The 12,776-nt window shown below is 50.9% G+C and overlaps 1 protein-coding gene across 1 annotated transcript in view; it reads right to left on the reverse strand.

Moving 5' to 3' along the window:
* The window catches only part of LOC140219130 (neprilysin-1-like), a 169,714-nt gene that overhangs the window by 24,883 nt on the left and 132,055 nt on the right, over positions 1 to 12,776 (reverse strand). The window contains exon 8 of the mRNA XM_072289020.1: positions 5,560 to 5,646. Coding sequence (XP_072145121.1) covers positions 5,560 to 5,646 — 87 coding nt within the window. The remainder of the gene's footprint in view (positions 1 to 5,559; positions 5,647 to 12,776) is intronic.

The following is a 12,776-nucleotide window of genomic DNA, read 5'->3' on the forward strand; positions in this document are numbered from 1 at the left end:
GATCGGCGCGGAAAGGGCTATTCCGGCGGATCTCGCCGCCGCCGAACTGGGTTCCGCCGAACTGGGCGCCGCTCCAGACGCCGAATGTCTCAGTGTGAACGGGGCATAAGACCCAGTGGTTCTGCTCCGCTCGGGCACTCTTCCTCCTGCAAAGCGTCCTGGAGCAGTGGCGCCCCGACGTCGGAAACTAAACTCTCGCATCACGCCCTCACCCAGTAAAACCGGCGCGACGCGACGGCCCGCACCAAGTGCGTTTCCATTGAGCAGTCGTGCAAACAGAGTTCGGGTAAATCACGAGGCATTTGGTCACGTGGCATTTTAGTTTTTAGTTTCGCCACCAGATGGCCCTGCTCTCTGGACATCTCTAGAGTCACTGGAAAAAATTTCAGAGTACCGCATTCGTTTTCCCCGCGCCGCCGACGGGTTCATTGGCCCAACCGTACCATGTGACCTCTGGGGTGCCATATACCTTCCAAGCGCCGGGCGGGCCGGCTGAGTTAGAGCGCAGGCAGCGCAGGCGCCCTACGTTTTTTTTTTTTTTTTTTTGTGTGTGTGTGTGTGTGTGTGTATGTTCCGATTGTCGCACTCGCAGTTGACTGCAAGGAAATCATGCCTGGCTGCTGCGCTTTTGGATGCAGCAACCGAACTGAGTCTGGAAAAACTTTTTTCTAGATTCCGACCGGGAAAAATGACCGAGAGCGCCGTTCTGTGTGGTTACACAGAATCGGCCGGGAGAACTTCAAGCCTACAAAAAACACCCGCATGTGCGAGGTATAAGTACACCTTGCTTGTGCTTTTCGGCACTGTTTTCGAAGATATTTAAGCGAAGTGCACGCGGTGTTAGCGATGCTACGAAAATAGGAGTTCATTGCAGGGGTCGTTCACGTCTTGCACTCTTGACGCGGGTACACGTGTACGCGTTTGTTGCTCAACACACGCGGTTATTCCGTGCTCGTGGCACGCGAAGGCACACTTGTCGCGCGAGAATTCCGCGTCCTCACGTGCACCAGGTACTCGCATGATTTCTCCACGCACGTGAGCGCGCTCTCGCCTCGAGTCACTCGACCCATATGGCACTTGTTTTTCGCAGATCGTGACGATCGCAGTCAATAAAAACATGGTCAATACGAGGCCCATGATACTTCCTTTTGTCCACTTATCCTTTGCTCATTTATACATACGCATTTCGAGCTTGAAACCAATGGCCAGGTGATATTCACAACACATGCTTCAAATTTTGAGCTTGTAAGCCGAGCACATGCAATGAACTAAGTCAGCATACATATTATGTTTTATGTTGAAATGCTACGGTGCATACCCAAATAATGTTGTTCTTGATGCAAAACAAGAAATACAAAACAACAGAACACCGAGTAGCTTTAGTTTCACTCTGTCACTATGCATGTTACATACGCCGCTCTAAAAGCACAAGAATTTTATACATCGCCTATGTAACTGAGAAAAAGAAAGTGCTACGTCACCAGCGGGCGTTCGTGCTTTTTTTTTTTTACACAGGCAGCAAATCTTAGCAGTCTAAGAAAACAGTCATAAATAAGTTGAGAAGAGTAGTCGCTCATGAACGCACTAGACAGCCGCGTTCATAAATCGCAATGTAGCAAACCCTCGCTCATTATCAGTGTACAGAAGTACATATACGTTGCTGTAATCAAGCAAATGGCTCATATTGGCCTTCCACAAGATTTAGTGCGCAAAATGGTCATCGAAGTTGCTTTTTACGCCTGCTGTGCACAGATAGTCTTACGATCACGGCCAAACACCGGTGCGCACATGGCAGTCGCAGTGTGTCGTGCGTATACGGCGGACAAAGTCGCCCTGCAGAATCGAGAACGTGCGGTATCCGTTTACAAACTAAATTAGATGTATCCGATTTAGCTTGTGAAATTATACAATGAACGTACGTGCCTGTGACACTGTCAGGTGTTAGTTTCGTCCTGCTTGGAAACATTCAATAGAAGCCGACGGCGGTCCACAATGTTCATGCCCAAAACACAAGCTTGCCTCATTCCGGCTCGAAGGGACGAAATGTTTCCTTCGTAGCTCGCTCCGCGGAAGGGGAAAAAAAACGCGTGCATAAGCTCCCGATAGCAGCGCTAAGATGCTGCCCACAATCGTAGCACAGTTCCAGCAGTAAACACGATCGGCGTGCAAAACAACCACCGGCTGCATTACTTCGCACAACATAACATTTTATTTTAGTTCTTAGCAACCATCATCTCCGGGCACAAAGTATTTGTGCTTCAGTAAACACTCAACCCGACGTGTCACCGAATATCAAGCTCTTCCAACACGGCGGCCTTCCCGCGACGCCGTCGGCTTGGAAGGTATATGGCGGTAGCCGCTCAATGTTGCCAGTCAAATCCCGACCTTTGCGGTACTCTCAAATTTTTTCCAGTGACTCTAGACATCTCGACGGAACCTCTCTGGCGCAATTTTTTTTCTCTTGGCAGAACTGGCGCGTGCGTCAAAGAAAGCGCGTGCTACCGTGATTTCTTTCGCACACCGTGTTGATTCGCGCATCGTGTTCACCTAAAATGAACAAAGGAACCTTCAACGAGGCCCTAATAACTCAAGTGGAGAAGCGTCGCGTCCTGTGGGACGTACTTGACCGCAATTACAAGAGAACATCAAACGTGACCAGACTTGGCGAGCTATAGCAGATACCCTCAGCATCCCCCTTAATAGTAGCAATCGCCTCTTCTGCTCGGTAGTAAGCGGCCGACACTCTATTTTCTATGTGAAGTTGTAAACAGGCAGCGGCCTCTCAGCATAGGGAAGGTACATAGTCGCAGTTTCGCACAGAATCTTGCTGCTTGAAATTAAGCTTGATAAATACTGTGGTCTCCGCCTATAGCGGTGCTCCGCCGGGAGTCACCTAGACCACCGCACGGGTCCGAAGATTTGAGCCCCTCAGGCGGACGATCAGCCCAGCCGCGTGTGTAGCGTGTGGCCGATGCGGACGCTCGTTCGATCTCCTCTGGGAGCGAAAGAGAGCGCCGCAAGGAGAAGGCCCAGAGTACAAGGAAGGCGTTTAATATAAGACCACCTTGGCGTTCAGGATAGCTGTTACACTCGTATCAGCGGGGGTCCCGTGAGCAGAAGCTCCCGCAAGTCAAGGGTGACACTCAGTATCTCAAAAACACCGTAACACGCCGCTATACGGGAGGATGGCTCCCAACAACCATGCTACAAGGGCAACGTTCTTTCAGCTCGTAGTAGCCTCCGAGTGCGACGCAGTACGACTCGGCGCAGTACGACCGCGCACGACAAGTGAGCCGCGTCTCTTTGGCCTAGCCTTCAGAACAGGAGCAGCGAATAGGTATACAACCGCCTCGGGTCGAGGACCGTCGGCAAGACCGGCCAACAAAAGGGATGACCGGGAGAATCGGAAGTGCGTACGCACCATTTCGCTGTCCGAGAGCTTCTCCCCGCGTTTCCGCTCCTCGGTCGGCTTGAGTCGCCAGGAAAGAGGTAACGCGGGTTCCCACCCAAACAGACCAATCGGGTGAGCCCCTGGACCGTTCGGGGGCGAACAGCAGCAAGTGTACGGTCCCGCTGCCGTTCGGCGCCCTCGGAGGAACGAGAGAGAGGGAAAGCGGTGGACCACGCGCGCGAAGTTCGAAAGCGACCTCGCCGCGCTGCGGCTCCTACGCCCAAAACGTGCTGCGCTATGGCGCTGCAACGAAATGGGCTACGCAGTCCCCACAATACACTTCGGACAAAAATTTCGCTGTCTAATTACACTGAGATTATTTTTGTTGTAGTGTTCTGTAAGTTCAAGGGCATATTATGTATGCGGTAACAGAGACAATTCATGTCGTTGGAAGTTATGTTATCTAGCAACCCGGAAAACGCGACGCGAAAGCGCCGCTCCCTTTTTTCGTGCGTGCGTTTTTCGCTCGCGAAGAACGCGCCATGCGGTTCCAGCTTTAGGGACTCCTTGCCGTCACTCGTGAGCCTTGTGTGCGTTTTGGCACTATTTTATTGGTCTTTCCCCAGCTGCACTGGTCTCTGGTGTTTCCAATAGCAGAGCCAGGCATAATTTTTTAAAAGAGGGGAGCTGTTCTAAGTCGAGCTTCGCCTTTCGGCGTCCGGTGTGACGCAGGGGCGCAGGTGCCGGAGCTCACCGCCAGAGGGTGCACTTAGCGTACCAGTTGGGCGATTGGAAGATTGTAAGAGCAAGATTGTAAGAGATAAGTAAGAGGCCATTGAAAGATCGGTGGAAGTAGGGAAACGACAGAAAACGGAGATGTACAAAAGCAAGTTCGCGTTAGGGCGTCAGAAAATGTAGTTGTGAGAGTTTATAATGCTTCGTCTTTGATTTTTTTTCTTTAACTTGGGTAGGACATTAGGCAGTATAATAGAAAGAGCTTGGTGGCGCAACCCACTGCCCCGTTCCGAAGGGGACGCTCATAACATCCATCCATCCATCCATCCATGGGGCCCCTCCGGCATGTGTGCAAACCAATCAGAGGTCGCGCCGTCGGGTGGAGGAGGAGGAGCAGCGGACCAATCAGAGTGCACGCCGGAGGAGGGGGACAGAGGGGTATAGGAGCAGGTGTTTTGCCAGCGCGCGCCCATTCGCCGCACGGATTCCTGTCGGTGCGAGCGGCAGTGGGATCTCGCACGGGAGCGGCAGCGCCGACGTGGCGCATATCCCGGCCTTCTTGAACGACAAGCGCAAGCAAAATGCCAGCAGAGGGAAGCCGCTACCGCAGAGGATCGCGAACGGGAACCGCAAGTCAAGCGCTTGTGGAAGCAAGCCAACCCCCCTCCCCCCCCCCCCCTTTTAAGAGAAGGCAACGCAAGCCAAGCGCCAGCAGAGGCAAGCTAACCCCTGACTTCGAGAGTAGGAGGCAGAGCAGAGACGTCGATGAAGAGCACTTCCTCCCACAGAGGGTGCCGATGGACAGTTCAAGAGAGAATTCCTCGACAGTGAGTGCGGCCATAGCTGCAAGGTGTGTGATAGACTGTGGCTTGATCATAACCTCACTCAATTGAAGAGTGTGCGCAATCCGGAGCTGTAGCACGAGTCTAGCAAAATGACGAAAACGAGACAAAAGACTTTCATGAAAATCGCACAAAACACGAGTTCAAAGTTGAGAAAACGACCACCAGCGTTGCTGTTTTGACAGCTTTCACTGTGTGGAACAGGTTTTACGTTTTCTACCAATCGGCGACCCACGGAAACGCTCAAACACGGCGAAACCATTGTTACTTCCCCATGAAAGCTAAACGCTTTAAACGCGAACCCGCAGTTTGACCCTTCAGAACACGTGGTTCTTTAGCGGTGTGATCTTAAAGCGCGACTGTCAAGGGGACAAGCGTTTTTGTGTGGTGTGTGACGGCGTGTTAGACATCATTTTTTTAATAAAGAGAACAGCTTCAAACGCAATCTTCATCGGAGTCTCAAATACATCCTTTGAAGAGTAATTATCCATGGCTACCAAATGAAGCTTATTATACAAGCTACGTGTATTTTATGCACCAGTTTATCAGATTGGCATATGTCTGCCAAGGTCTTTTTTTCTTTATGCTCACATCTGGAATGGCGGTCTCAAGGGATTCCAAGGATATAAGGTGAAACGACTTCTTAGGATTCGGCAAATCTTCGGGCTCCTCGGATATCTGCAAGGAATAAAACTACCTATTACTGTCTTGTCCTGGACAATTTAGTAAGGTTAAAGACTCCTGCGAGTCTGGCCTAGTTATGCGCCACGCTGCAGATAATCTTCGCTGCTCGGTTTATAATGATTTTGACGATGGTATAGCGTGAGCGATAAGAAAATCAAATTAGAAAGTTTACGAACGTACGTAGCCCGTTATGAAGTACACCTTAGCAAAAGGCTACGTGTATAATTTTACCACTTGACGAAATTTGTGCCAAGTATAATAGTCTTTTACCTGGGCGTGATAAACTCAGAACATTGCAAAACGAAGGAGCGTGACACAATTAAAAAAAAGCATGCATTGCGCATTTGCAAGCAAACATGTAAGCATAAGCAAATATAAAGCGTACGCAATGCAAGCATGACTAGCAAACATACTCACCTCGTTTGGCCTTAAAGCGCGTTTCTTAAACGCGGATATGTACGGCGTACACACAGAAATAAAGGAAACATACATACGCAGCACCCCTACTAACTGAGATTTTTTTCATGGACCGCATAAGGAACCATGCGACAACTTTAAGAAACGTGTATGGTGTGCAAATAGGCACGCACATATATAACTGTAGGTGTGAAAGACGATTTCAGAATTTTATGATTCTCGGTAAAAGTAAAGGCGGCGGCATATCACAAAAATAAAGAATGTGAGCGATGTGTGTCAGCTACACGTCTCTTTCATTGTAGGACGGGAAACTTGATTTATTGGATGCTGTGCCACGAGCAGTACTTTAGCAGTTTTCTTTTTCGTCCTCAGTTTTTCATCCTCGCCTCCTCGGAATGCTATCCGTGCCCCTCTCAGAAATTGAACGCATTTGGAGTTCCTATGCCATAAAAAGGTTTTCCTATGAAATAAATTTTCATTTGGTAATGGTGCTACATTTCTCTGCCTCCTAGTTTGTTTTTCTTTCGTTTTTAATTTTCCGTACGCTATACATTGCATGTGCATGTGTTTGTGAAGAAGTTACGAATTCAACAAGCAACAAGTTCCACGGACTTATCGGGATGTCAGAGAGAAGAAGGATAACAAAGGGGCCAATATTTGTTATCCAAATCCATATGAAGCCCTCACGTAATAAAGCAAAGGGAAGCATTGGGAGACTTATTTGCATATATATATATATATATATATATATATATATATATATAAACTGTAGAAGTGGCAACGTAAACGTAAATAAATGTGGACAGAAAAAGACGACTTGCCGCCAGTGTGAGCCGAACTCACACCTTTCGCATCACGCGTGCCATGCTCTAGCAATTGAGCCACTGACGCGTTACCGTTCTTGGGTGTTAGGTATGTCTAGAAGAGCTGAGGCTGAGGGAGTTAGCGAGCGTGATTCATGGCCATGACGGTGGGTGTGGAGCGTCCGTCTTTAACAGCAGGTGGCACGCACTAGTAGTAGGTGAAGTTTGATGCAAGCGAACTGACGGCTAGACCCTCGCATTGCACCTGGAAGCACCAAGAGTGCAAGACTTTATACCCTTGCTGTGTTATGAACGAAGGAGAAACTGAGAGACTCAAATTTTCCTTATATATTCGAAAGAGTGGAATTCATAATAGCCGTCACCGCAACTCAATCACACGCATAATGCTGAACATGTGAGTTCAGCTAACGCCAGCGGCAAGTTCTTTTCCCCTATTACTTTAAACTTTTTCCCTTCTGCATTGTAAATTGGAAGTAATATAAGCTTAGCTTTCCCCATCTTGTTTTGTGCGTTGTCTAGAGATTAAGTAGGTAATTCATCTTGACGATGTGATGCTAGTCCTTGTGGTTTAGTGAAATTTATTTATGCATACGTGTTCCTTACCTAGAATCACATACGAATAAAGATATGGAACCACTCATCAGCGAAAAATCATATGTTTGATGCGGCATGGTTAAATGAAGTTTTTGACAACTGCCTGGCTGCGATTAAATATAGCGCCGACCACAACGGTGCGAAAGATGGACAACCATGTTGGGAGCCAAATATTAGTTTATTTGGAAGAAATCAGTGTACTATATTGAACTCTGTCAGAGCTGTTTCCAATGAAGTACACTCGTAAACGTTTTATTTACTCTGTGGCCCAAGAACCTTAGCTGTGAACAAACTTTTTTTGAGCGGGCAAATGAAAAGCCTTTAACGTCTCCATGACCAAAACTCCTTAATAACGAGAACAAGCTGTGCAACATCTGTGGTCGTACCATTTCAAAATGTGGCTGAGCATAGAAAACCCGCATTTTGTGTGCGTGTGTGTGTGTGTGGTTACTAGCAGCACCCAGTGTCAATGAACCGAAGCGAATTTTAAATATCAAAGAAACTCTTTTAACCGGAAAGGTATGTATTCGCTATTCTGCAACATGTGATACCTACGTAACGTGAACAGTTATATGCGCGAACGTTAAAGCAATGCCAAAAGACGCAAAACTTTGGCAATGGGTGAGAACCGGTCCTTGCACGCCTTTGGCAGTTAAATAAATTGGAAATAAACATCACTTTGTAGCATATAATGTAAACGCTTTAAAAGATTCTGCGCTTAACGTACTGACGTACAGTAATATGAGCAAAACGAGAACAAGGTGAAAGAAGGAGCCAACGTTTCGACAAGTGGACTTGTCTTCTTCAAGACTACATATGCTATCCTCGTCACAGACGTTCAGTAAAACTTTTAAATTATTTTCTGGTATTTAATGGTTTTTCTGGTCATATATTGAGAATTGTATGGTTTACATTCCTAGTGTATGTAATCATTGCGTTGTTTTTCCCCTACAGATTGTCAAAGACAGTAAATTGTTTATATTGTTGCTATATTCAAAGAATATTGCTAATACAAACAATAATGTATCAGATACAATATCCGTAGGTATTGTTTTTTTACAAGGTTAGCATTCTTTCTTTCTTTTTTTACAAACAGGAGGTAAACTCTTAATTTTTGAAGTCATTCTAGTCACATTTCGCAGAATCAATTATCATTACACCTAGCTCAGCCCCAACCCAAGCTGATACGACGAGCCCAGTAACTGGCAGCCTAACCATCGAGTGGAGTTTGTGCACCTAAATTTTGCTGAAAGCGAACTAGTCACGTACTACATTGGCGACTGCTTCTCGCGGCAGACGCAGTGTAGCGAAAATTATGACAGCAACTAAGCAGCGCGAACGCTGGCAGTTGGCACGTTTACCGGCTGTGAATTATACAGAACGCGCTTTCTCTTTCAACAGTCAAGGAAATGAAGACGGAGAAAGAAGAACGGAAGACCGATGAGGGCTGTCAAGAATCGTGGGACGCCATGCCCACGGCCAGGGATCAGTGGAGAACAGAAGGAAAAGAAGTGCGGGATTACCATGCTCACGTAGAGGGGAAACGGGGTTGCACTGAAGCAGTGCTCCATTAGGGGTGCGATGTATTGTCAGCCTTGTGGTGATAACATCGCCATTGTGGGACGCAACCAACGCCCGGCGTTCTTTGGACGTGCCTCGCATGGGCTCCGCGATTTCTTCTCCTGGCTTTGGCATCTCGTCCGGGATATCCTCCAGTTTCTGCTACCGAGCACGCGAAGGTGTAAGGACCTTCCTGACACCTCATTTGCCCGGACCCGCCGACCACCGTTTCACCAGAGCCTCATCTTTGACCAACCACAGGGCCACCGAGCTAAGCCCAACGCTCGGCGCAACGCCTCCTCGCCCGCAGCGCGCAGCTGCCCCTAGCGTCGCACCTGCGCCCGCTGCGCCGGCGCTCGTTCCCGTTGCCTCGAAGCCGCCGATATGAAAGGTATAGTCGACGGTACACTCATCTCCCAACAAGAATTCGATGACGACCCCCGCTGGACCCGAATTCTCCAAGCCCACCGAGCGGCCCATCCAAAGGAAGCCGTTTCAGCCACGAACACTAACCTCAAGACCGCCATGGCAACCCCGCCATCGCTGAAGACTCAACACCTACGCCGCCACGTCCCGCTGCCACGACTCCCAGCGGAAGACTACAAGATCGTCTTCTGCCCTGGAGGTGGCCTCGACCTCCGTACAACCACCAATGGGGCCCTCCTTGCCTTACTGTGTTCTAGCGCCAGCATTGAGTACACCGCCGCCCGTGGCGATGACCGCGTACGCCTAAACCCATACAACAACTCTTTCACCGTCAGTAGGCCCTCGGAACAACGCACCCGGCAGTACGTGCATGCCTATGAGTTGCGTCTCACCACTCAGCTGTACCCACTGCGCGCTTATGTGGCCGCACCTGACAACGCCCTCCACGGCATAATCTACAACGCCGTGGATAATCAAAACCAAGAGGAGATAATCGAGGACTTGCAGGCTATGAATCCCAGAAGCACTTACGCCATCGCCGACGCAAGGCAGATGGGTCGCACCCGGTCCATCCTGATCACTTTTGTCGGCACGAAAGAACTCCCTCGCACCGTGGTGTTCAACTGCGGCATGATCATCTGTCACCCCTTCCGCCCCAAGGCTGAAGCTTGTGTCAATTGTTGGAGCCATGGTCACCGCTCCGACGTATGTACCAAGCCCACGTCCGGCCTATGCCCACGCTGCGGAGCTGTGCACGCGGCTCGGGACCCCCCTTGACTGCACTCCTAAATGCATCTTGTGCAGCGGCACACATGTTACGGGATCCCGCCCGTGTAAGCTCCGCTTCGAACGGGGAGGTCCCTCCCCATTCACATCCAATCCCAAGTCAACGTCATCCAACTCAGCGCAGTCAACACCATCCGCCAAGGACTCCCCTTCACCCCTCCCCCGTCAACGATCCAGCTCACGATTAAGCCAGGACCGCAGCCCCAGCCGCCGCTCCGTCTCATTTCCACCTCTACCGGGGCAACACACCCCATCAACTGCTTCCCAGGTGAGCTGGCGATCGCAGCCTCCCACAGTCGACCCCGAAAAAGAGGAGCTCAAAGCTCAAATCGCAGCCCAGAGCAACGAGATTGCCCTACTAAAAGAAAAGCTGCAAGCGCTGCTCGCGCGCCCCCACGTCCCCACCTCTTGCCCTCACCAAACCTCACACTCTATCGCTCTCCCGCCCCCACAGCCACCACCTCCCGCCCCTATGTCCACCTCCTCTTCGGTCGCGGCTTCTCGTGCCGCCTCCCCCTCCCGGAGCCCTCCATATAAGAGGCGTTCCTCTACCGAACCTGCCCCCACCCCGGAGATGGAGGCTGTCATCCGCCACACGGCCTCGTTCCTCGAGGCACATGAACGACGCCTCATGGCCGCCATTACAGCTCTGCGTGCGGACACGCAGACCTGGATGGCTCAAATTAACAACCGCGTGGCCGAAATTGAGGCCCGCCAGAGTTCCCTCGAGGCCGATCTCGCCCTGATGACCGTTAATGTCTCATCCCTCCTCCCCTCATCCTCATCTCCAAAGCACCCTGCACCAGCAGGGGCACCCCGGCCTCAAGATGGCCAGTCACACCCCACGCCTTAATTTTTGGCAGTGGAACTGCCGCGGCTTCCGTGCAAAGCGGAACACGCTGCAGCTCCACCTCCAGAACATCCCTGCCTCCGACCTCCCCGCTATCATCGCCCTTCAAGAAACCTTCTCCCCAGTAAAACTACGTGACTACACAGCTTTCCACCCTGTTTCCCTTCACCTCCGAACTTTGCCACGCTAGTTCATCGCGCCTACATGGCAATCGAGCATCCGCTCGACGTTCCAGAATGCACTCACCTCTTCTTGGAACTCCTTCCCCGGCGGAGGCAAGATGCCAGCCTTTTTGTCCTTAATGTATACAGCCCTCCCCGAACAACTGCAGGTCCCCTCCTCCTCCTTCTCCGCAACGCCATATCATGGGCGAGCCGGAACGCGCTCCTAATTCTTGGGGATTTCAACGCTCATCACGTAAGTTGGGGCTACCCCAAGAACTGCAAGAAGGGCCTGGCGCTATGGACCTTCGTGCAGAACGAACAGTTGACCGTCCTTAACGATTTCTCGGAACCCACCCGCATTGGCTCAAGCGTACAACGGAACACTAATCCGGATCTTTCCATCTGCAAAAATGACCCGGACGTGGTGTGGGCGAACACCGGGGTCTCTCTCGGAAGCGACCACTATATCCTGTCCGTCTCTTTCTCCTTTCCCACCCTATCTTCCTCCCGCAAGCGCCTGGTGCAGGTGGTGGACTGGGATCGCTTTCGCCACTCGCGGCAACAGGCCTCCACCTCCATCTCAGACCTTTCGCAGTGGACCACCACCTTGCTTCAGGATATTTCCTCTGCCACCTCCACCGTCCCCACCCCTCCTCACTCCTACACGGCTGACAGTCGCCCCCTGCACCCCCCGCCCCCTGCACCTCACTCCCTGCACCGCCGTTGGCTTTCCCAGAAACACAACCGCTCGCTGCGACTCCGTCTTGCTCGCCTGGCAAGGACATGGAGGAGCACTGCTCTTCTCTCACCAGACAGCAGTGGGGCCAGACCTGCGAGCGCATGGCTGGTAACCTCGGGCTGAGGGATACGTGGGCTCTCCTGCGTGTCTTGACCCGTCGCACTCCAAGGCCACGCAGCGCAGGGACGTGACTCGCCTCCTTCACTCGTCTCCACTCTCTGATTCCAACTTTCTTCTTCCTCTGCGTGATCGCTATCTCTGCACCAACCCCCCTCCCTCTCTCCCTTCCTACACCGGCAACCCTAATCCTACGCTCGACGCAGATATCACCCTCGGAGAGGTTCGTGCCGCGCTGCATAAGCTCCGCACCACCTCCACACCGGGGGCCGACCAAATCTCTAACAAGGCCCTCCGTAATCTGGATACCCCGTCCCTCGAGGCCATCACTGACCTCTTTAATAAACATTGGCATGAAAGCACTCTGCCTTTCGAGTGGACCCACGCTAAGGTAACTTTCATACCCAAACCTGGCAAACCAATAGACATCCAAAATCTCCGCCCCATTTCGCTCACCTCTTGTCTCGGTAAGCTCTTAAGCACGTTGTTCTTGACCGCTTGCAGAACTTTCTAGACGATAACCACCTTTTCCCCGATTCCATGTTCGGCTTTCGCCCCTCCCTTTCTACCCATGACGTCATGCTCCAGCTCTCCGAAGAGGTTCTTCACCCTCTTCACGCCAAGCGCACTCGTGCGGTCTTGGCACT

The sequence above is a fragment of the Dermacentor andersoni genome, chromosome 6, assembly GCF_023375885.2.
Source record: "Dermacentor andersoni chromosome 6, qqDerAnde1_hic_scaffold, whole genome shotgun sequence".
NCBI classification, from domain to species: domain Eukaryota; kingdom Metazoa; phylum Arthropoda; class Arachnida; order Ixodida; family Ixodidae; genus Dermacentor; species Dermacentor andersoni.